The sequence below is a fragment of the Heptranchias perlo genome, chromosome 11 (genome assembly GCF_035084215.1).
Source record: "Heptranchias perlo isolate sHepPer1 chromosome 11, sHepPer1.hap1, whole genome shotgun sequence".
NCBI classification, from domain to species: domain Eukaryota; kingdom Metazoa; phylum Chordata; class Chondrichthyes; order Hexanchiformes; family Hexanchidae; genus Heptranchias; species Heptranchias perlo.
This window is the reverse complement of record NC_090335.1, coordinates 39,780,640-39,801,785: the sequence shown is the minus strand read 5'-3', so window position 1 is coordinate 39,801,785 and position 21,146 is coordinate 39,780,640. Positions and strand designations below refer to the sequence as shown.

At 39.3% G+C, this 21,146-nt stretch overlaps 2 protein-coding genes across 9 annotated transcripts in view; one reads left to right on the top strand and one right to left on the bottom strand.

Moving 5' to 3' along the window:
* Positions 1-19,879, top strand: part of stx19 (syntaxin 19) — a 30,554-nt gene extending 10,675 nt beyond the window's left edge. Inside the window, exons 1-2 of one of the 2 annotated variants that reach the window (XM_067992833.1) lie at positions 650-727; positions 15,006-19,879. In XM_067992833.1, the coding sequence (XP_067848934.1) occupies positions 15,107-15,994 (888 nt within the window). In that variant the 5' untranslated portion in view covers positions 650-727; positions 15,006-15,106 and the 3' untranslated portion in view covers positions 15,995-19,879. Of the gene's footprint in view, positions 1-649; positions 728-15,005 lie in introns of those variants that run through there. The other variant, XM_067992832.1, reaches the window with a different exon arrangement.
* The window catches only part of arl13b (ADP-ribosylation factor-like 13b), a 98,354-nt gene that overhangs the window by 42,793 nt on the left and 34,415 nt on the right, over positions 1-21,146 (bottom strand). The window lies entirely within an intron of this gene.

The following is a 21,146-nucleotide window of genomic DNA, read 5'->3' as shown; positions in this document are numbered from 1 at the left end:
TAACACCTACCTCTGTGATCAAGTTTTTAGTCACCTGTCCTTATATCTTCTTCTTTGGCTCAGTGTCAATTTTTATCTGATTACGCTCCTGTGAAGTGCCTTGGGACGTTTCACTACGTGAAAGGTGCTGTATAATTGCAAGTTTTTGTTATAACAAAACTTATAACCAGGAGATGGTATAGCAGGTTAGAGTGAGAGAACATCTTGGTAACAGTTACCACAATATGGTGGAATTTAACATAAGGTTTATGGTAGAAAAGAGAATAAGAACAATAGAAACATTCAGCTTTAGAAAAGCAGATTTTGAAGGGAGCAAAGGAATCTGGGCAACGTTGTTACAGATGAAAAGCATGGCAAAAAAAGTGATTAATGTTTAGAAATACTATACAGAATGCAAAATAAGTACATACCTCTAGGAAAGAAGGATAATAGATGGAAAAGAACACTGTGGGAATAAGGGTAAAAAGAGATTGTATAAAGCTATGGGCAGCACAGTTTGATTGAGACAAATATAAAAACAAGGCAAAGGAGGTTAAGAAACTAGTCAGGGGAGCTAAATAGAAAATTAGGTTAGGATAGCAGGTAATATGAACAGGGATAGCAAATGTATTCAATTAATTACTCTTTTCTGTTTTCATGTAACAGACCATGGCGGTCTCCCCAGCACAGAAGTTACATTTCTGCTATGGGGAGGAGGAGAAAGGTAGAAGACAGAAACTACTAAAAGGTATAGAAATTTGAGATAAGGTGGTCACTGATAACTTAAGGAAAGTTAAGGAACACAAGGCACCAGACTTCGATGAACTACATGCAAGGGTGCGCTAGGAAGTGGCTAGCAAAGATCGGTCACATCCTTGCCACTATCTTTAGGGAATCATTAGAAATGGCAATACCCGAGAATTGGAAAGTAGCTAACATAACACCGATCTTTAAAAAGCATAGGGACAATCCAAGAAACTATAGGCTAGTGAGTCTAACATCTGTTATGGGTAAAGTATTAGAAGGAATCTAAAAAGAGGGGATAACTAGATAGTAATGGTAAAAGGGGGTTAGCATAAATTTGTGGGAGAGAGGTCTTGCCTAACAAATTTACTGGAACTCTGAGGTAATTTCAAACCTTGTTGACAATGCAAATTCTGTGGATATGATATATTTTCATTTTAACAAGGTTTATTAATATCATGCCGAACAAGTGATTAGTCCACAAGATAGGAGGACAAGGAATAAAAAAAAAACAAGCTTCTGAAGCAGCTTAAAATTGTCCAAACCAAAAAGAGAGCAAAGTGAATGAAGCTCAAATGGTCACTAGCTGATTGCCACAGGGATTAATGCTAGGGCCACTACTGTTGCTCAATAACATATTTGCTGAGCTGTTGTCTTTATTGCTCATAATGCAATTTACACAAAATGCAATCTTGGAACAAAATGCAACACTTACTAGAATATAGGGGCACAGCATACAAATTAGGTTATGATAAATGTTTACAAGCCATTGGGTAGGCCCCCAACTAGAGTACTGTGTGCAGTTTTGGGCACCCTATTATAGAAAAGAACATTAAAGCCACGGGAAGTATTCACCAGGATGATACAGGATTAAGAAATGAGGGAGACTTGAGATACAGGGACTATTTCCACTATTAGCAGAAAAGGCTAAGAGGAAACTTAATAAAGGATTTGAAAATTATTGAAGTTTTTGATAAGGAATGACTACTTCCATGTTTGAGGAGTTAGTAACAAGAGGTCATCAATTTAAAATTGTGAGTGAGGAGACAGGTTGGGAGAAATGTCTTTACTCAAAGTTGTCAGAGCATTGGATTGTTTTGCCACGGGAATAGTTGAAGCAGAGACCGTAACATGCCCTTTCAAGGGAAGAGCAAATAAACATTTGAAGCAGAGGAAGATACAATATAGTGAGAAGGCAGGGTGGTGGGATTAGTTTTGAATAGCTGTTGCAAAGAGCCAGTGCAGACGTGATGGGTCGAACGGCCGCCTTCTGTGTTGTAAATTTCTATGGTTCTCAGGTTTGGAACTGCATCTTTGCAATGCTATATTCTCACTCCTGTGGAATTTGAGCCATTTACAGCAAAAACAGGTTTCATTTTGTGCTGCTGTACCTTCCTGGTGGGCTTTCGTAAAGGCCAGAAATGTAAAAATTGCAGCAGTTTTGTTTCTGCAACAACTAAACTGGACACCAGTCAGGTTTTGATTTGGGCAGTCCAGTTTCAGGATGGGCTGTCCATAATTAACATGATATGAAACAACATCAAAAGAAAAAGTACAGTCAAAATGTTTAAATTATTCTACATTTGGTATCCATGAGAGGCATGTATTAACATACACTGGCCTGGGGGATAAGTAATTATATGAAGGAATGATCTCTCTCCAAGACATTTTGACATCATGATTTCAGAAAATATATAAATCATAGAAAGTTACAGCATAGAAGGAAGCCGTTCGGCCCATCGTGCCCATGCCGGCCGAAAAAGAACTATCCAGCTTAATCCCACTTTCCAGTACTTGGTCCCTTGCCCTTTAGGTTTCGGCACTTCAAGTGCACATCCAAGCACTTTTTAAAATGAGTTGAGGGTTTCTGTCTCTACCACTCTTTCAGGCAATGAGTTCCAGACCCCCACCACCCTCTGGGTGAAAAAATTTCTCCTCAGCTCCTCTCTAACTCTTCTACAAATTACTTTAAATCTATGCCCCCTGGTCACTGACCCCCTCTGCTAAGGGAAATAGGTCCTCCCTATCCACGCTATCTAGGCCCCTCATAATTTTATACACCTCAATTAAATCTTCTCTCAGCCTCCTTTGTTCAAAAAAAACCCCCAGCCTATCCAACCTTTTCTCATAGCTAAAATTCTCTAGCCCTGGCAACATCCTTGTAAATCTCCTCTGTACCCTCTCTAGTACAATCACATCTTTCCTGTGATGTGGTGACCAGAAATGTACGCAGTACTCAAGCTGTGGCCTAACCAATGTTTTATGCAGTTCTAGCATAACGTCCCTGCTCTTACATTCCACGCCTCAGCTATCCCCCACTTTCATTCTGAAGCCCTGCCTCAGTCCAGTTTTGGACTTGTCAAAAGGCAGTAACTATTGGTGCTTTCACCACAGAGAACCCTTTGTCCCCCGAAGCAATAGTTCTGTTGCTACGGGGGCCACATGGGTTTTTTTGTGCCAAAAGCACCAGTGGTACTGCCTCACTTACCTTACAGTATGTCAGAGCTACCCCATCAGTCTGATAAATTCAACATTAAATTTAATATTTACCCTAGACTGATTTCTCCTCTAGAAAGTGCATGAAACTAACTGCTCATGGAACTTCTCAATAGACCATATCAGACTCTTTTGTCTGATTATGCCCCATAAAATCAAAACAGTACATGAGGGAACACACACATGCCATCTGTTATTCACCTAGATTCCGAAGTATAGTATGGCACTTCAACATTTCGGTTGAATGGCTGAATAGGTTTTGTAAAATACAGAAATGTTTCTGCCTTTCAGATTTTCACCTTTTTAATCTAACTCCTTGTACCACACACTATTCCCTAGCCAAATGAACTGATAGACGTATAAGAGCAGATTACCTGTTAATGTCACTCTCACTTTCAATGTAAATTGGTAAAATTTGAAGATATCAAACTAGGAAGAGCTGTTTAATCAGAGGAGGCAACCTGAAAAGTGCTAAAGAAATTAGACGCTGGGGGAACTCCCAACTCTTCTCTGAATAGTGCTATGGGATCTTCTAGATCCACCTGAACCTCTGAGCAGGCAGATGGGACCTTGGTTTAAATATTTCATCTAAAGAATGGCACCTCAAACAAGCAGCATTCCCTCAGTGCTACAATGAAGGGTCAGTGTAAATTGTACACTCAAGATCTACAGTAGGCTGGAACCCACAAACTTCTGACTCAGAATGCTACCAAATAAGCCAAACTGATATTAGTGAAAACAGTAGAGTACAGATTGGATAATGTAGCACTTAAACTTTACATAAGGACATAAGAAATAGGAGCAGGAGTAGGCCATACGACCCTCGAGCCTGCTCCATCATTCAGTAAGATCATGACAGATCTTCTATCTCAACTTCACTTTTCCGTCCGATCCCCATACCCTTAGAGCCCAAAAATCTATTGATCTCATTCTTGAATACACTCAACGACTGAACATCCACAGTCCTCCGGGGTAAAGAATTCCAAAGATTCACATTCCTTTGAGTAAAGAAATTTCTCCTCAGCTTAGTCCTAAATGTCCGACCAATTATCCTGAAACTATGCCCCTTAGTTCGAGACTCTCCAGCCAGGGGAAACAGCCTCTCAGCATCTACCCTGTCAAGCCCTCTCAGAATCTTATATGTTTCAATTAGATCACCTCTCATTCTTCTAAACTCCAGAGAGTATAGGCCCATTCTACTCAACCTCGCCTCATAGGACAACCCTCTCATTCCAGGAATCAATCTAGTAAACCTTCGTTGCACCGCCTCTACGTCAAGTATATCCTTCCTTAGGTAAGGAGGCCAAAACTGTACACAGTATTCCAGGTGTGGTCTCACCAAAGCCCTGTACAATTGCAGCAAGACTTCCTTACTCTTGTACTCCAACCCCCTTGCAATAAAGGCCAACATACAATTTGCCTTCCTAATTGCCTGCATGTTAACTTTCTGTGCTTCATGTACAAGGAGACCCAAATCCCTCTGAACACCAACATTTAATAGTTTGTCACCATTTAAAAAAATACTCTGTTTTTCTATTCTTCCTTCCAAATTGAATAACCTCACATTTCCCCACAATATACTCCCATCTGCCACCTCTTGCCCACCCACTTAACCTGTCCATATCACTTTGCAGACTCTTTGTGCCCTCCTCACAGCTTACTTTCCCACCTAGCTGTGTACTGTTAGCAAACTTGGATACATTACAATCAGTCCCTTCATCTAAGTCATTAAAATAGATTGTAAATAGCTGAGGCCCAAGCACTGATCCTTGTGGCACCCCACTAGTTACAGCCTACCAACCTCAGAATGACCCATTTATTCCTACTCTCTGTTTTCTGTCCAGTAACCAATCCTCTATCCATGCTAATATATTACCCCCAACCCCATGAGACCTTATCTTGTGTAACAACCTTTTATGTGGCACCTTATCGAATGCCTTTTGAAAATCCAAATACATTACATTCACCGGTTCCCCTTTATCCACCTTGCTAGTTACATCCTCAAAGAACTCCAGTAGATTTGTCAAACACAATTTGCCTTTCATAAAACCATGTTGACTCTGCCTAATCATAATATGATTTCCTAAGTGCCCCATTACCACGTCCTTAATAATAAGCACTGTGGGAGAACCTTCACCACACGGACTGCAGCGGTTCAAGAAGGCGGCTCACCACCACCTTCTCAAGGGCAATTAGGGATGGGCAATAAATGCTGGCTTTGCCAGTGATGCCCACATCCCATGAACAAATAAAAAAAGATTCCAGCATTTTCCTGACTACTGATGTCAGACTAACTGGCCTGTGGTTCCATGTTTTCTCTCTTCCCTCTTTTCTTGAATAGCGGGGATACATTGCTACCTTTCAATCCACAGGGATCGTTCTAGAATCTAGGGAATTTTGGAAGATCACAACAAATGCATTCACTATCTCTGCAGCCACCTCTTTTAGAACCCTAGGATGTAGACCATCTGGTCCAGGGGATTTGTTGGCTTTTAGTCCCATTAATTTCTCCAGTACTTTTTCTTTACTAATATTAACTACTTTAAGTTCCTCACATTTCTGGTATGCTTTTTGTATCTTCTACTGTGAAGACAGATACAAAATATTTGTTTAGCGTCTCTGCCGTTTCCTTATTCCCCATTATAATTTCTCCTGTCTCAGCCTCTAAGGGGCCCATGTTTACTTTCACTACTCTCTTCCTTTTTACATACTTATAGAAACAGATTGTCAGAGCTTTTACATTTCTTGCTAGTTTACTCTCATATTCTAATTTCTCCCTCTATCAATTTTCTGCTCATCCTTTGCTGGTTTCTAAAACACTCCCACTTCTCATGCTTACTACTCTTCTTGGCAACATTATAAGCCTCTTCTTTTAATCTAATATTTTTTAGCCTTAACTAAAAGTTTAATCTTATCTGTTTTTGTTAGCCACGGATGGATCACATTTCCCATGGAATTTTTATTCCTCGGTGAAATGTATATTCATTGAGAATTATGAAATATTTCTTCAAATGTTTGCCATTGTTTATCTGCTGTCATATCTTATAATCTAATTTCTCAATCAACCATAGCCAACTCACCCCTCATACCTATGTAATTGGCTTTGTTTAAGTTTAAGACTCTAGCTTCAGACTTAAGTACATCACTCTCTAACCACCCTATCTGTTCCCCTTAATATCTTATAAACTTCGATCAGATCACCCCTTAACCTTCTAAACTCTAGAGAATACAACCCCAATTTGTGTAATCTCTCCTCGTAACTTAACCCTTGAAGTCCGGGTATCATTCTAGTAAACCTACGCTGCACTCCCTCCAAGGCTAATATGTCCTTCCGAAGGTGCAGCACCCAGAACTGCTCACAGTACTCCAGGTGCGGTCTAACCAGGGTTTTGTATAGCTGCAGCATAACTTTAGCAGGGACTAAATTAAAAAGCAGAACCACAAAGGTAATAATCTCTGGATTATTAACTGAACCACGAGCAAATTGGCATAGGGTCAATAGGATCAGGGAGATGAATGCATGGCTCAAAGATTGGTGTGGGTTTCGTGGGGCACTGGCACCAGTACTGGGGAGAGAGCTGGCCCGTTGGGACGGACTACACCTGAACCATGCTGGCACAAGAGTTCTCGCAAATCGAATAACTAGGGAGGTAGATAGGGCATTAAACTAAATAAGTGTGTGTGTGTGGGGAGGGTCCCGGTGGAGAGAAATCTAGAATGCTAAAGAGAAAAGACAAGGAGGCAGTGCAGGAAAGTGATTAGGGTAAGGATAACCAGATTGTGTTAGGAAGGGACAGGGCATACAAACAAATGAGTGCACTAACAAATAGGGTCCGGGTACGAAAAAATGGTAATAAGACAAATAGGGCCATAGTACAAAAAAATGTTAAGATGTCTAAAAATGTTAAAAAGACAAATCTAAAGGCACTGTCTCTGAATGCACGAAGCATTTGTAATAAGGTAAATGAATTAACAGCACAAATAGATGTAAACTGATATGATATAATTACGATTATGGAGACATGGCTGCAGGGTGATCAAGGTTGGGAGCTGAATATCCAAGGGTATTCAATATTTAGGAAGGACAGGCAAAAAGGAAAAGGAGGTGGAGTGGCGTTGTTAGTAAAGGATGAAATCAGAGCAATAGTGAGAAAGGATATTGGCTCAGAAAATCAAGATGTAGAATCAGTCTGGGTGGAGTTAAGAAGCACCAAGGGGCAGAAAACACTGATGGGAGTTGTCTATAGGCCTCCAAACAGTAGTGATAATGTAGAGGATGGAATCAAATTTCAAATGCATGTAACAAGGGTACTACAGTAATCATGGATGACTTTAATTTACATATAGACTGGCCAAACCAAATTAGCAATAATACCGTGGAGGATGAATCCCTGGAGTGTGTACGAGATGGTTTTTTAGACCAGTACATTGAGGAGCCAACTAGGGAACAGGCTATCGTAGATTGGATATTGTGCAATGAGAAGGGGTTAATTAATAATCTTGTTATACGGGGTCCTTTAGGGAAAAGTGACCATAACGTGATAGAATTATTCATTAAGATAGAAACTGAAGTAGTCCAATTCAAAACTAGGGTCATAGAAACATAGAAAATAGGAGCAGGAGTAGATCATTCAGCCCTCCGAGCCTGCTCTGCCATTCAATATGATCATGGCTGATCCTCTATCTCAATACCATAGTCCCGCTCTCTCCCCATACCTCTTGATGCCTTTTGTGTCTAGAAATCTATCTAGCTCCTTCTTAAATATATTCAGTGATTTGGCCTCCATAGCATTCTGTGGTAGAGAATTCCACAGGTTCACCACCCTCTGAGTGAAGAAATTTCTCCTCATCTCAGTCCTAAATGTCCTGCTCCTATTTTCTATGTTTCACTTCTTTCCCCAAAAAGCCAGCCTCAGGCTTTGAGTTGAGGTCTTGTGGAGAAAATTTATGTTGGCCCTTTTCCATTTTTCTCTTGTCTGCACCCAGGCAAGCTCATCAGTTATTGCCAGGTTGGCTGAGAAGTTTGCACTCAAGGGAATTTCCAAACTAATATTACACAAATGATTTCAAATGCCTGTTTTGATTTTCTCACATTTATGACAGTTTCTTGAAATTACATCATTTGTATGTATGCTTGTCATGGCCTTTGACAAACTTAGTGACGTAAACTGTTTCAGAACCATGCGTCATGTTTTCAGGTCAAAGCACAAGTCAAAATAGCTAAGCATCACAAAGCAATATAGGGGCAAATCAAAAAAATGAGTACAATAGAATATTATTGAATTAATATGGATGCAGACTAATTCCTGGTGCAGTTCCAATGTTTTACCAAGGATATGCAGCATTCCTTACTGTGAGGGGAAACCTGTAGCTTGCATAATTTGATTTAATAGTTGTCTCTGCTATAGTTTAAAACTATACATGTCTGTCACATGCATGATCGGAGTATAATTTGTGGACCATTACCATTTTATTGCAGTGCAGCAAACACTATCAGGAATGGCTCTCTGCTGAATAGGCTCGAGGGGCTGAATGGCCTACTCCTGCTCTATGTACATCAGCGAGAATGTAGAGATTGATACTGGGAAAGAGAACAAAATAGCAATTTTATTGACTAAGACTTTTTCAGAAACTTGGACTACTGAGGGGAAGGGGAGGGAATAAGTCACACTGTACAGGGCGATTGCCAAACACTTGTCATAGGATGTCACACTGTCATGAATCACTTGCATTACTGATAATGAGTTTCTGTTTTTTATGCGAACATGTGGTAATGAGGGGGCGTAGGGGTGGCCATTCAGCCCATCATACCTGTGCCAACTGGAGCTATCTACTCTAATTCCATTTCCATGCCCTTTATTAGTATCTTTTTATATCCTTCTTTTCAAACACTTATTCACTTCCCTTTTAAATGAGGTTATTGCCTCTGCCTCAATAGCCACTTGTGGAAAAGCATTCCACATTCTAATAACCTTTTGTGTGGAAAACATTTTCTAACTTCCCTCTTCATTCTTCCAGTGATAATCCTGAGTTCATGCCCTTGTTACCGATTTTCCAACCTGTGCAAACAATCTTTCACTATTTAACCTCTCAAAACATTTCATCAGTATTGTAAACCTTTATTAGATCCCACCTCCCAATCTTCTCTGTTCAAGTGAAAAAAGATGCAATATTTTTTTGAGCCCACATAACTATAACCACTCACCTCCGGTATGTACTAGTGATTCTTCACTGAACTACACACAATACTCCACCTGTAGCCTAACCAATGTCTTGTACAAATTTACCAACACCATACTGTTGTATTCAACGTTCCTATGTATAAAACCAAAGATTTTCATTTGCCATTTTTAAAATTAAACACAGCTTTTTCTACCTCTCACCTTTCAAGATCTACGTATCTGCACCCTTAGAGTTAATAATTAGGATTTTTTTTTTTAAAAAGACAAAATGCCTTGCCCAGTATTGCTAACTTCTCTGATATATAAATTGTAAAACATACACACACAGACTATAGTGAACAAGAATGCACTAAATATTCCAGACACATGTAGAATCACACTTTCTGATGCAAAAATTGTGTACATTAACTTTATACTTGCAAAATAAACTTCATAACTACTGTGACCAAAAACTGATTATTTGAGCTGTATTAAGGGGAATTAAAAAAATAGCCAAGGTTTCCCCTCTTACACCTAGAAGCACAATTCTTCAGATTGGCTCAGATATATTACAATATGGATGCTTTCCAAAGCTTAGCTTGATTTTTCATGTTACAAGATACTGTGATGCACAATTTCCTGATCCACCATTATAAAGATCTTGCACTCCAGACTATTTGGCTCAGTAACTGCATAGTTGGAGTAACTATGAGTCTCTTGCAGTTTCAAAGCATAGTGCTAGCCCATCTTTCACATGGTGCTCAGCAGGCAATGTGAATTATGTAGATGATGGCAAATTGAGCAAAACAGAAGCTGTACCCCGTTCCAAAGGCAGGATCTGGTTCTGTGGATTATTAGGCCTTCCCATCTTAATCTTGTTGCAGTTTTTCAAGATCCTGATGTTCGGCTGTGAAATCCCCAACCCGCCTGTCAGACAAGGCACAGGCTGGTAGTAAGTCGCTCTATTATTTTTAGCAAGGACACACCTCCCTGGCTATAGCTGTTAGGGCTGGTTTGGTTGCAGCATCAAACATGGAGGATGCCCTTTAGATCTTCTCTGCGCTAAGATATTCCTCCTGTCTTGGCCCTTTGTTGTCTTCAGGATCCTGATGTTCAGCAGTAAAGCTTCACCTTCAGTCTGTTAGGCAGATCCAGGCTGCTTTAATTAATTCTAGTGTGCCTCAAGGAAGTAGATCGCATGGTCACAACACATACGGCAGGGTTCGGTCATGCCATTTGACACAGAGGCTTACCTACAAAAAGTTAACCTTCCCAACTTGATCCCTTTGTGGTTTTTCAAGACTTCATTGTTTGGCTGTGAAAGCCTCATCCCCACTCTGAAAAGCATGGCTATGGTTTGTGGTAAACAGCTCTATTTATATACAGTAAGAGCAGACCTTCTTGGCTATAACACTTGAGGTTGGTCCAATTGTAGTGCCAAACTCATAGGATGTTCCTTTCTAGATCTCCTTGGTACTAAGTAAATCCTTCTACCTTGGTCTCTTTTACACATCAAGACCAGAATAATTTCTTGCAACCTAGAAAAACTTGATTTGTGGTACCAGCAGATGGGGTTGCAACTGGATACAAAAGGTCCATGTTGGTGCTGATTACTGCAGCCTTCGAAAAATGTATTAGTAACACGTGAAATTGACTAACAATCCAATTCGGAACCTCTGCAAGCTATAATCCACCCACGATCAGTTGCAAGTTTTTTGCTATGACCTTTTTTTAAAAAAAAAATCACCGACAATAAATTTAGGTATTTATGGCTTTAGTGCCATGGCCATCCGATGACCAACGGACTAGGTCTGTTCCCTTGGTGGAACCAATGTTGTTAAGCTTAAGGCGTGTTCTTCACCATTCCCTTTTCCTGACCAAATATGACAATCTAGCTGGACTTAACTTTGTGGGTAAGCCGCGTTAAGACTCAGAATGATCACTCAAGGAACTTGCTCCAGAGCAGCACTGATACCTATTTTCATTTGTCTTTCTCCCCTTCACAATTTTTGCTCCACTTTTTTTGAAGTCAGGGAATCAACATTTCTAGATCAAGTACAGCATGGCCAACTGCAGAATAAAATTCCCTCTACTAGGACCCAATAATGTACATTAGCCCAAACCTCAAAAGGGATCCGTACTTCATGGTGAAAATTATTCTATTTCCTACAATGGCCATCCTTGTTTGTGCTAGACTTGTAATTTAATGCCAATTATTGCCAAATTGTGCTGTGGAATGACACTCACTAAGATTTGTTCTGACAAAGAGTCTTCACCTGAAATGTTAAACTCATCTATTCGCTTCACAGATGCTAATGACCTACCATGTGCTCCCAACATGTTCTGTTTTTTCCCCTCACTAAGAACTAGTTTTGAGTGTTCACAATGTTTTCTTAGTAGAATCCTTACAAAAAGCAGAAGGGAAAGATTTTCATTCCACAAGTCTGGGCTGGATTCAAAACCAGGGCTTAGGACTGAAACAGCAGTGTGCTAACCCACTGCACCAACCAATCCTTCCCTATTCTGTTGGAAAAATACAAAAAATAAAACATAATTAGTCAAGTTTTCTGTCATTCAGAAACTGTAGGGGTAAAATTTTGCGGGGGTTCTCCCCTTCTGGGCACCACACCTCATGAAGGATATATTGGCCTTGGAGGGGGTGCAGCGTTAATTCATCAGAATGATAACAGGGCTAAACGGGTTAAATTAGGAGGACAGGGTGCATAGACTAAGCTTGTATTCCCTTGAGTATAGAAGGTTTTGGGATGATCTAATTGAAGTGTTTAAGGTGATTAACAGATTTGATAGGGTAGATAGAGAGAAACTATTTCCTCTAGTGGGGGAATTCATAACAAGGGGGCATAACTTTAAAATTAGAGCTAGACAGTTCAGGGGTGATGTCAGGAGGCACTTCTTCACACAAAGGACAGTGGAGATCTGAAATTCTCTCCCCCAAAAAGCTGTTGAGGCTAGCCCAATTGAAAATTTCAAAACAGAGATTGGTAGGTTTTTGGGTATTAAGAGTTACAGAACAAAAGCGGGTAAATGGAGTGAAAATATAGATCAGCCATGATCTAACTGAATGCTGGAACATTGAACCATATAAGGTTCTGAGTGGGCTTGACAGGGTGGATGCTAAGTTAATGTTTCCCCTGGCTGGCGAGTCTAGAACTAGGAGGCATAGTCTCAGGATAAGGGACCAGCCGTTTAAGACCGAGATGAGGAGGAATTTCTTCACTCGGTTGGTTGTGAATCTTTGGAATTTCCTACCCCAAAAGGGCTGTGGATGCTAAGTTGTTGAGTACATTCAAGACTGAGATGGATAGATTTTTGGACTCTCAGGGAATCAAGGGATATGGGGATCGGGCAGGAAAGTGGAGTTGAGGTCAAAGATCAGCCATGATCTTATTGAATGGCGGAGCAGGCTCAAAGGGCTGTATGGCCTACTCCTGCTCCTAAATCTTATGTGCTTATGGAACAGGTTCGAGGGACTGAATGGCCTACTCCTGTTCCTTTCTGCTGTAATTTTGGCGGAAGAGCCGCAGAAACCCCATAAAAACAGCGTAGAGAGTGCGGGAGGATCCCCGTGGAAACTCACCACCTATAACTTTAGAGAACGAATGCTTGGTATTCACGGTATTTTAAGAGTGAAAACACAATAGTGTTACTCTACTCTTGGCGCGGTGAGACAGAGAACAACTAAGAATGGAATGGAATTCATTATCTATTGTGCTGATGTGCAATATACATTAAATGGGAACAAGGAGCATTTTTCAGAACACCTACATTTCTGAATATTATCCACTTTTCTTCTCTTCTGAAAACACTGACCATATCTTTCAACCAGCCAATCAGGCACATATTCTACCAAAATCAAAGAACAATGACCAAAGACTTGCATTTATATAGCGCCTCTCACATCCTCAGGATGTCCCAAAGTGCTTAACAGCCAATGAAGTACTTTTTTAAAGTGTAATCACTGTTGTAATGTAGGAAACGCGGCAGCCAATTTGTGCACTGCAAGATCCCACAAACAGCAATGTGATAATGACCAGATAATCTATTTTGAGGTATTGGTTGAGGGATAAATTGCAAATCATTTTTCACATCGTTCACCTGACGAAGGAGGAAGCCTCCGAAAGCTTGTGAATTTAAAATAAAATTGCTGGACTATAACTTGGTGTTGTAAAATTGTTTATAATTGTCAACCCCAGTCCATCACCGGCATCTCCACATCAAAATCAAAGAACAATGACCAAAGCATTTGTTTTTCATTGCACATATAACCTCAAGGCTGTACTGCTCCCTAATTTTCAGATCTTTGTGTAGCATGGTAACACATCTCTTAAGCCCATAACTCCTTCAGCGTGGTACTGAGGGAGTGCTGCACTGTTGGAGGTGCCATCTTTCGGATGAGATGTTAAACTGAGGCCCGGTTTGCCCTCTGAGGTGGACATAAAAGATCCCTTGGCACTATTTCGAAGAAGGGCAGGGGAGTTTACCCTATTGTCCTGGTCAATATTTATCCCTCAACCAATACCTCAAAATAGATTATCTGGTCATTATCACATTGCTGTTTGTGGGATCTTGCAGTGCACAAATTGGCTGCCGCGTTTCCTACATTACAACAGTGATTACACTTTTAAAAAGTACTTCATTGGCTGTTAAGCACTTTGGGACATCCTGAGGATGTGAGAGGCGCTATATAAATGCAAGTCTTTCTTTCTTCGTTCTACAAGAAATCTGAATCTTGTATTACATCAGTTAATGTATTCTTTATATCTTCGACTCTTTTCCTTTATCGCAGCCCACATCTTTTTAAAGTGATAAGTCTGATCGACAGCTGTGTTGGAGTTGAAAACTGGAGTCAGATTTGAGAGGATTCATTGGACTACAAAGAATCATAGCTAGAACTCCTTGTAGTCCAATTGACAGATAGCCAGGTACCAATAGTTGTGGATTTATATTTGGCAACCTTCATCTAGCTCACCAGTTAGTTTGAGGTCTCGGGCTTATGAAGTTAATCAGGAGGCTTCATGGTAGCATTTCACCACGTAAAAAGTGAGCGATCATGTTTTAAGGATCAATTTGATATTGTGGGCTAATACAGAAGGAGGTTTTTGGTTGTTTTGACATTGAGGAGAATAGTAAACTTTGGAATTACTGTAAATATACTGTTCGCACTGAATAGTGTTCATTTACCAGTTGCAATGTTCAATAAATTTAGATGTGATAAAACGAAACTAAAATAGACATACAATTGAATCTGAAGGGTGAAAAAATGTGAATTGATTCGGCAAGGATTATAAAAAGGGATATAACCTATAAGTCAAATACCCTTTTCTGAAAACAAAGATGAAGAACAATTGTCAAAATTTTAAACAGGGCTAGGCAGGTGCTCTTTTGTTTCTTTCCAAAATGGGGGAAAATTGTTCGATTTCAATATACATTGCAGTGCCGTATTCCCAGGAAAGGGCCAAGAAAAGAATACTGCAACTTTTAACATAAAACATAATACGCTAAATTCTGAAGGAAAGTAATGGGATTGTAAGAAAGCTGTAAAAAAAAACTATTCAAATGGTTTGCATTATAACTTCTGAAAATTCCAATTTTTTTTTTACATAGAGTAAAAGATGCCTGCAAAAATACAACATCCAGGAATCTGCAGGGAAAGCAATGGTGCTAATGGAAGATGAACCTACTGCAACAGACCATAGGTAGCCAAAATGAGGGACCGCCTTCAGGAGCTTAGACAACGGGCAAAGGAGGCAGAACTTATTAAGAAAGCCAATGAAGGTCAAGCAAGCAAGCAAACAGAAGATAGTATAGTCTTTAAACAGCAGGCCATCATTTTTGAAAAGGAACCAGTCATGGAGAATTTCTTATTGGGTGCACAGCGAATTCAAGATGAAATCAATGAACTAAACAGTGATATCAAGAAACTAAGTCAACAAAGCACCACCATCATGCCCTCCACCCGTCGGTTCAGCATTATAAAAAAGGACAATTCCAACCTCATTAAAGACCTCAAAGTCCGAGCTGAGTCCATCCACAAGCACTTAGATACCTTTTCAAAGGACATAAAACAGTCAGAAGCAGATGTTGGAGTGGATGCAATTATTTCAAGAATTAAGAGAACACAATATTCAATGCTGTTTAAGCAATATCAGGTAGCCATGTCAGAATTTAATACTGTTCTAACTAAAAAGCAAGAAAACTGTAAGAAATTCATTCAGCGTCAGCTTGAAGTTGTTGGAAAAGAAGTATCAGAGGAGGAGCTGAACAACATGGTTGAACATGACAAATGGTATGTTTTCAATGAGAATTTCCTCAGTGACGTCAAAATTACTAAAGGACATCTGTCAGAAATTGAACACCGCCACAAGGAACTGATCAGCCTTGAGAATCAGATCAAAGAGTTGCAAGACCTCTTCCTGCAGGTTTCACTTTTGCTGCAGGAACAAGGGGACTTTCTGAATAACATTGAAAGGGCAGTGCTGAACGCAAAAGAATACACAGAAAAGGGCAGGGACGAAATCAAACTGGCAGTAAAGTACACAAAGAAAAATCTGTGCAGAAAGTTGTGCTGTTGGTGTTTCCCTTGTTGGAATTAATATATTATAACATCTAGACATTATACACAGGAACACTCTGTCATTTCCAGTAATAACTGCCAGCAATTTATTACTACGAAATTAAGATTCACCTACAAACACATTTAGTTATAGAATGCTGTGGCTGCAGTAGAAAAACTGTTGCTCTGAGAAACAAATTAATCTAGAGCATGCATTTTTGCAGATTTAGGAGGGGAAAAAAAAATATAGCTACATGCTAGCAACCAGGGAATAAAGACAAATTAATGAGTTAACTCAATTAATAATAAAAAATAATGATCAAACCTGAATAGTTAGTAATCTGTCCAGTTTAGACAGGCAAGTGTAAGGAACTACACAGCTCTTTCTGGTTTTTGGTGAGGCCTAAAAAAAAGTCACTGTTAACCTGACCCATCTCTGTTTGTCACTTTATTTATTTGTCAGATAAAATCATACTTCAAACTTTAGGTAACTCTGAAATCACCAACGGTGAACATTTAGTTTTTAATATTATGCCCTGTATTGGCCACATTATATTATTGGTGTACGTATCATACACAAAAGAGAGGGACATCACATCACACACCTGACAAAATGAAGTTATCTTCTGAGTAAGTTGGGTGAGGAATTAATTAGTACAGGAAATAAAGTTTCTGAGGGCTTTTCTTTTCCTTCAATTTTAATTTAAATATTATATGGTACCAGATAGTGCAAAATGTTATTCACTCTATAAGGCCATGGTTTTAAAAGTTCCAAATACTAAATTTAGAGCAGAAATGTGATTGTTCCTCTTGTTGTCATGACATTTCAACAGGCCCATCAATCACAGACTGAACAACATATTTGGCCGGATCTTGCTGGAGCGCGCGCTGTTAGTTAGACTTTCTTCTGCACCTTTCAACTCAAAACATTTTTGCGGCAAAACTTGCTGAAAATGTGAGTGGATAATGGCTTGGCAAGTGCAACATGGCATCTGGGACTTTAGTGAATGACGGGACCAACAGTGTATCTCCTTAACCAATAAGATTTAAGAATTGAGAAAGAACTGGGAATGACGGAGAAAGGTGGTGAATTAGAGTGGGTGATTGAGAGTCAAATCGGGTACAGAAAGAGAAATAAAAGGGATGGAAAGAAAGAAAAAAAGACAGAAAAATAAGAAAAAAAATTAAAATTTGACATTTTTAAAATCTCTAACAACAATTGACTGCATGCAGGAATGAGACTGAACAGTTTAAATTGTTCTTTCTGGGCAAGAGAGGTGGATTGGCATTGCATTAACAATTACCACATTATTAAAAAGGTACTTACGCTGTTAAGTTCCAGCCCTGAGTTTAATGGGCAATTAATGTGCAAATCCAGCAAGTTCTTAAAAATAACGGGGAGGCTAAGGATGAGATGCCGTTTGTGCAAAGCAAACAGTGGATCGACATAAATCAACCAGCAACTTCTGGAGATTTGCAACTCACCGCGTATCTCTTAGTCCTCTGAATTTACTGGCTGATTTGGGCATTAATAATGCCATGCGTTGTTAACATGCCATTATTTTTCCAGCAAGATCCGGCCCAATATTTAGCCAAGTAAAGGAAGATCAGGAGAAAGAAGAGATTATAAAGAGCAGTTAAAATAAAAACAGTCCATAGCATTTCAGCTATATGTAATATTTGAGGAAGTATTAAGATACCAAATAGAATTAAAACATTCCATTCGTACTTTATGATCTTCCAATGAAGTGCAATTTTATTTTTTTTAAGATATAAAAACAAAGTCACTCCGGTTTCCTGAAAATCTGCGATGAAACCGCAAACAAAGAATCTCTCCAATTTCTCCTCTCCCCTCAGTGCGGTATGGTTCCATTGGTGCAGGGCACTCTCTGGTACCTACCCAAGTGGCCATTATTCATGTGTGAGCCTTCACTTTACTATTTCCATTTTGTCATGCGAGCTGCCACTCATCTCTTCTATCTTGAAATTCCCTACACAGAGATAGTATATTAAGATAGTGGAAATGAAATATTAACTTACAAGGCTTTTAGCCCTAAATGCTAGTCAATTCATTATTGATTGCTAGAGCAAGAGAGCAAGTATTATTAATTCTGTAGCTCCACATATACCCAAAATGTAAAGAGTTCTACAAATTTGGCATCACCCATACCTTATTGTGGTAGATTTATGGCAGCAATCAGGGAAGAAGAGGTAGTTATAATCATGATTTTACCACAATGCAATATGTTTTGTGTCATGGGAAAATTGATTTTTTTAAAAATGACATGGTAACTACCTATTAGAAATTAATATAACTCCTAATTTGTTATTGTAATCACACAATACCAAACTATGCTTACAGCATTATACATCAATTTTATAACAAAATCACATTAGGCACTTTTCTCATTTTATTTTGAGTCATGCGCAGTCACTATTTTGCTAATCTATAGTACTAGACTGTTGTTATCTATACATAATGAAGTAAATTGGTTAAATTCACAGATGATAAACTGATTGAATGTTCAAGTCACAGGAAGCAGCCAGAAAAGGAGTTGGGTAAAATCTGTAAATGGCAGAATGATGGTAAATGAAATTTAATACAGACCAATGGAAAGCACTAAATATTTAAGAAAAAAGGGCATCATGCATGTACTATGCATGGTGAAATAGCTAAAGGTGAAGTTGAAAGGGATCTGGGAGAAAGATAGTAGCTTCCATATTTAACTTGTCAAATCACAATAGAACAGCAACAAAGCAAATACAACGCTGAACTATATTGTTTGATTAATGAAGTACAAATCAGAGGATGTCATGCTAAAACTGTACAGTACTCTGATCAGGCTGTTCCTTCAGTATTGTGTTCAGTTTTGGTCAACAAAACATAAAGGATATTTATAGGCAATTGAGACATTAGAGAGAAAAGTCACAAGTCTGATCCTTGATATCAAAGAATTGATGACGAGGGAAACTGGGTTCATTAGCTCTGAAAGGGGGTGATTGGGAGGGGATCTGACAGAAGTATGCAAGATACTAAATGGTACAGTCAAGGTAAACTCAAAGCATCACTTAAAGGAAAGCCAAGACATTAGAACAAGGGAACATCAGCTATAACTGGTGAAAGGACAATTTCAAACTTAGGTCAGAAAGAACATCATGCAAAGAGCAATCAACTCTTGAGTGGTCTTCTAGATAGGGTAGTGGATGTGGAAAACCTTAGACTCATTCAGGATACAATGATATGATGGGATGGGAAACTAATCTTTTCCCCCTGGATGAATGAACTAAACTTATCCAAACAGCTTCTCTCATATGCATTTATCTTGTTACCATGCAAACTGGACAGAAAATGTTACACTGTAAATTATAATAGTATACACAAAGGAAATTCTTTCCAGTCTCCAGGCTTCTTGTCAACAGCAGCTGCTTTAGTGAGGTGATAACTCAAATTATGTAAAAAAAATCTTGCTTCCGTCTGGGTCTGGGCATCGGCCTTGGCTCAGCGGTAGCATTCTCACCTCGAAGTCAGAAGGTCTTGGGTACAAGCTCCACTCCAGCGACTTTAGCACATAATCTAGGCAGACACTCCAGCGCAGTCCTGAGGGAATTCTGAACTGCTGGAGGTGCTGTCTTTCAGATGAGAAGTTAAACCAAGGCCCCCATTAGCCCTCTCAAATGGACATAAAAGATTCCTTGGCACTATTTGAACAGCAGGAAAGCTCTCCTAATGTCCTGGTCAATATTTATCCCTCAACCAACATAATGTTTCTGGTTTTGGGACCTTGCTGACCTCGTTGTGGAATGTCCTGCGTTATGAAAGACACTAAAAAATGCAAGTTCTTCCTTTATATTTATTTTGTATTTCTAGCTGCACTCTCTCTTCTTTTTATGAACCAATAAAGTTTTATTAGTTGAAATGTTCAAATCATATTCAAATAGCATTTTTAAACTGAAAAATAATTTATTTGATTGAAAAATAATTAAGGTTTGTTGAAAACTATATTTATTTTCAATTGGTTTTTGCTGGCATGTCAATGAACTGATTTCAACTGGTCTTCAAATCCTGTTACACATAATCATTGCATAAAAGCAAAAATTCCATATCTTCAATCTGCGACTTCACATTGCTGTTCACATATGGATTGGCAGAAATTAGAATCTGAAAAAGATGGCTTTCCTTTACCACCACACCAATATGCTCCCAAACAAGACACTGAACACACATTTCACCAGTAACTGTATTGTTTTATAATATAATTGACATGATCAGCCGCCTGTTTTACACCCCGTCTGATTTTACTTTCCTGAGGAAATGCAGAGCAGGCACTGAGAGGAAACGGACCAGTGGAATCTAAGGTGAGCATGTGGGAGAGAGCAGGTGGAAGGGTTATGGTTGGGAAGGGCGTAAGTGTGCTGGAAGTCATTTAAAAAAAAAATCATTCTTGGGATGTGGGCATTTTTGGCAAGGCCGGCATTTATTGGCCTTCCCTAATTGCCCGAGAAGGTGGTGTGGGCCTTCTTGAATCGCTGCAGTCCGAGCCAAGTGCTCTCGGGCCCAGGATTCTACTTTACAGCAACCATCATAAATTTAGTCCACGTGAATACATCAACTGGAAAAATCATGGGCCAGATTTTGCTGTAGCAGGGCAATGCCATTAGTTAGACTTGCTTTTGCACTTTTAGGTTTTTAAATTTTTTGCTTGGCAAGTTGCTGAAAGTGCAAGCCGATAACAGCGCAGCGAGGGAAACAGGGCATCTGGGACCTTGGTGAACAATAGGACAAACTGTGTATCTCCTTTACCAATTAGATTTAAGGATTGAGAAATAAACAGAGGAAGGACTGAGAAGGAGGGTGAATTAGAGTGGGTGAATTCAAGGTCAAATCAGGTACAGAAAGAGAAATAAAGAGGGTAAGAAAGATTGGATTAAGAGATTGAGCAAAAAAAGAGACAGAAAAGGAAAAGTAAAAAAAAATTGAAAAGAATTTTACATTTTCAATATCAACAACAATTAATACCTGAAGGAAAGAGACTCCACGCTTGTAATAGTTCATTTTCAGTGCCAGAGTAGTAATTAACACTTATCACATAGTTAAAAGGGTACTTACACTTGAAATGACAAGACTTAACTTTCTGTGCAAATACAGCAACTTCACGCCGTTCAATGGTGAGGCAGACAGCAGGATGCCGTTT